This window comes from Frankliniella occidentalis, unplaced genomic scaffold (genome assembly GCF_000697945.3).
Source record: "Frankliniella occidentalis isolate FOCC.00 unplaced genomic scaffold, Focc_3.1 Scaffold15, whole genome shotgun sequence".
Classification (NCBI taxonomy): Eukaryota; Metazoa; Arthropoda; class Insecta; order Thysanoptera; family Thripidae; genus Frankliniella; species Frankliniella occidentalis.
In genome coordinates this window covers 1,230,547-1,232,844 of record NW_026267145.1, presented here as the reverse complement: position 1 = coordinate 1,232,844, position 2,298 = coordinate 1,230,547, and the positions used below count along the sequence as shown (strand labels likewise).

Genomic DNA, 2,298 nt, shown 5'->3' with positions numbered 1-2,298 from the left:
AGTACGGGGCCCCGCCCCGCCCCGCCCCGCCCCGCCCCACTACCTGTGCGGACGCACTGGACGAGCGGGGTGGCTGGGAGGGAGGGGGCCCTCTCTCGCGCCCGCTCACGCTGCTCCGAGATTCAGCTTGCATAGATTTCCCCCGGGCCGTGTTCATCCTGATGGCGAGCCCGTCCCGTGCCCGGCCGCGCTGGCGGCGCTCGGCCCGCCGTACAGCAGCCGGGCCAGTCTGTCGCATGTGAAACGTTTGTACCCGGCCGCTGGGCCGACTGATCCCCGATGATAAAGCTTGCATCTCCGGCCCGTCTCGAATGCGAGTGCCTCGTGCCTTGGAGAGCCCCTTCGAGAGAGAAGTCCCTTCGGGCAGGAGAGCGGGGGTGTAACTCTCCCCAAGGTGGTGCGCTCTTTATGCAAACGCACTTCTCTCTGAGCCCACGGGATCCGGCGCGGCCCCATCCGGTCGTATCCGCCGTGCTGGTTTTCTGTTTCAGAAGTCGTAGCCCTGGATCTCGCGCCCCTGACGGGGACCCTCCCCCTCCGGTCGTCCCGCCCGCGCCCGCGCCTGGATGACTGACCGGGGGCGGGGCTGGCATTGTGGCGCCGGCGCCATCAAAAGTCCCGCTGGTCCCGCTCCATGTCCCCCTCGTTTCACTTCAATGCATTTGCCGAAGATGACACTGCAATCGATGAGACCAGACCAGGACCAGAGGCCTCTGAGCCGGCCGGGGCCCGGAGGCTGGGGGTGGGGCGGGGTGTGGGGCTGCTCCCTACGGGACCGCCGCCCGTGCGGCCCCGCCCCGGCCCGCGTGACGGCGAGAGCGACGGGACGCGCCAGAAATATAGTAGAAATGTGTCGTCCTATGGACTGGTCCGCGCCCTCTCCTCCCCCTCCCTTCTCCACCCTCCTCCTTCACTCCCGCACATGGCCGCCACGCTGCTCCCGCCCCCTCCGCTCTGTGGAAAGAGCTCAACTCGACAAATTAATTCTGACGGCGGGGGCTCGCCCCACTTTTTCGCCGAAGAGCTTTTTGGCGTTTGCCGTCCCCTCCGGTCCCCCCGGTCCCCTCTGATGGCCGCCGCCCGCGCGCCCAGCGCTCCCTTAATTTTCTCCCTGATCATGACGATGATGACGATGGTAATGGACGCGGCTGCCTCGACGTGTCCGCCGGCCGGAGTCTTACACCGTCGCTTTTCTATTATCTTCCCTTCCGCCCCGTCTGCTTTTTTTCCCCTTCTATGTTTTTTCTCCTCTGGCGCGCTTGCGAAAGCGAAGTCGCTGCCGCTGCTGTCGGATGACATTTTACGAGTCGGCCAGAAGGGTCGTAGGTGGGGGGTGGGGTGTGCGGGGGCACGTCGCTGCCCGCCCGCCTGCTCGCGTGGACAGCGCGGAGGAGCCTTCCCATATCGGTGGTCGGGCTGGAGGAGCTGCTGGAGTGTATTGAGCGGGGAGCGGGGCCGCTGCTGCTTCAAAGCCGCTCGTACCGTGAGCCGCTCGCAGGCGCTCGCAGCCGCGCGCCCGACTGTCAATACGCTCTGGAGAGCCGAGTGGAGTGCACTCCGGTGCGCGCACTTTGGGCCGCCCCGCCCCGCCCCTGGCTGATTGGCTTCTGCTGTGTGACCTAACCCGACCCCCCGCGCACCCTGCCAAATTAACATCGGGGAAGTCCGGATCGATACGGCCGAGAAGTTAGCAAAAGCGATGGTCGACGGATTTAAATTTTGGCGCCAGAGCAGAAGACGGAGAGGGAGAGCGGGAGAGTGTCGCTCGGCTGGCCTGAAGTCATTAGCGGCTTTAGGGTGGTGGAGAGCCCTGCTGGGGCGGTTCGCTCTCGCTCCGCCCCAGCTCCGCCTCGCCCCCAGCCGCCCCCAGCACTCCGTCCGTCTGACCGCACGGTCTTTGCTAGTCTAGTAAGTGTGTGGTGTAGAGAGGAGGCTGGAGGGGGTGGGGGGGGGAGTCGCCTACCCCTGCGCGTTTGTCACGGCCGTCCTCTTCGACTCTTCGACATGTCACTAACGTGGATCTTCTCTCCTGTTTACAGAGGAGCTTTCTCGGTGGTGCGACGATGTGTCCAAAAGTCCACCGGTCTCGAGTTTGCCGCCAAAATTATCAACACGAAGAAGTTGTCTGCCAGAGGTGAGTGTGCTCGCTTTTTATGTTGCGCTGTTTTTAAAATCTTTCTTCTTTTCACCTTTGACTTTTCTTAGTTTCTTTAAGGATTTTTTTGTTGATGAGGCAAATTGTTTCCGTGGGGGTAATGGAGCGATCATCTCTCTTCTCCGACCCCCCCCCTTCCCCCT

At 63.4% G+C, this 2,298-nt stretch overlaps 1 protein-coding gene across 31 annotated transcripts in view; it reads left to right on the top strand.

The window, feature by feature from the left end:
• The window catches only part of LOC113211774 (calcium/calmodulin-dependent protein kinase type II alpha chain), a 92,015-nt gene that overhangs the window by 59,382 nt on the left and 30,335 nt on the right, over positions 1–2,298 (top strand). For all 31 annotated transcript variants that reach the window (XM_052263894.1, XM_052263899.1, XM_052263897.1 and 28 more), the window contains exon 2: positions 2,040–2,134. In XM_052263894.1, the coding sequence (XP_052119854.1) occupies positions 2,040–2,134 (95 nt within the window). The remainder of the gene's footprint in view (positions 1–2,039; positions 2,135–2,298) is intronic.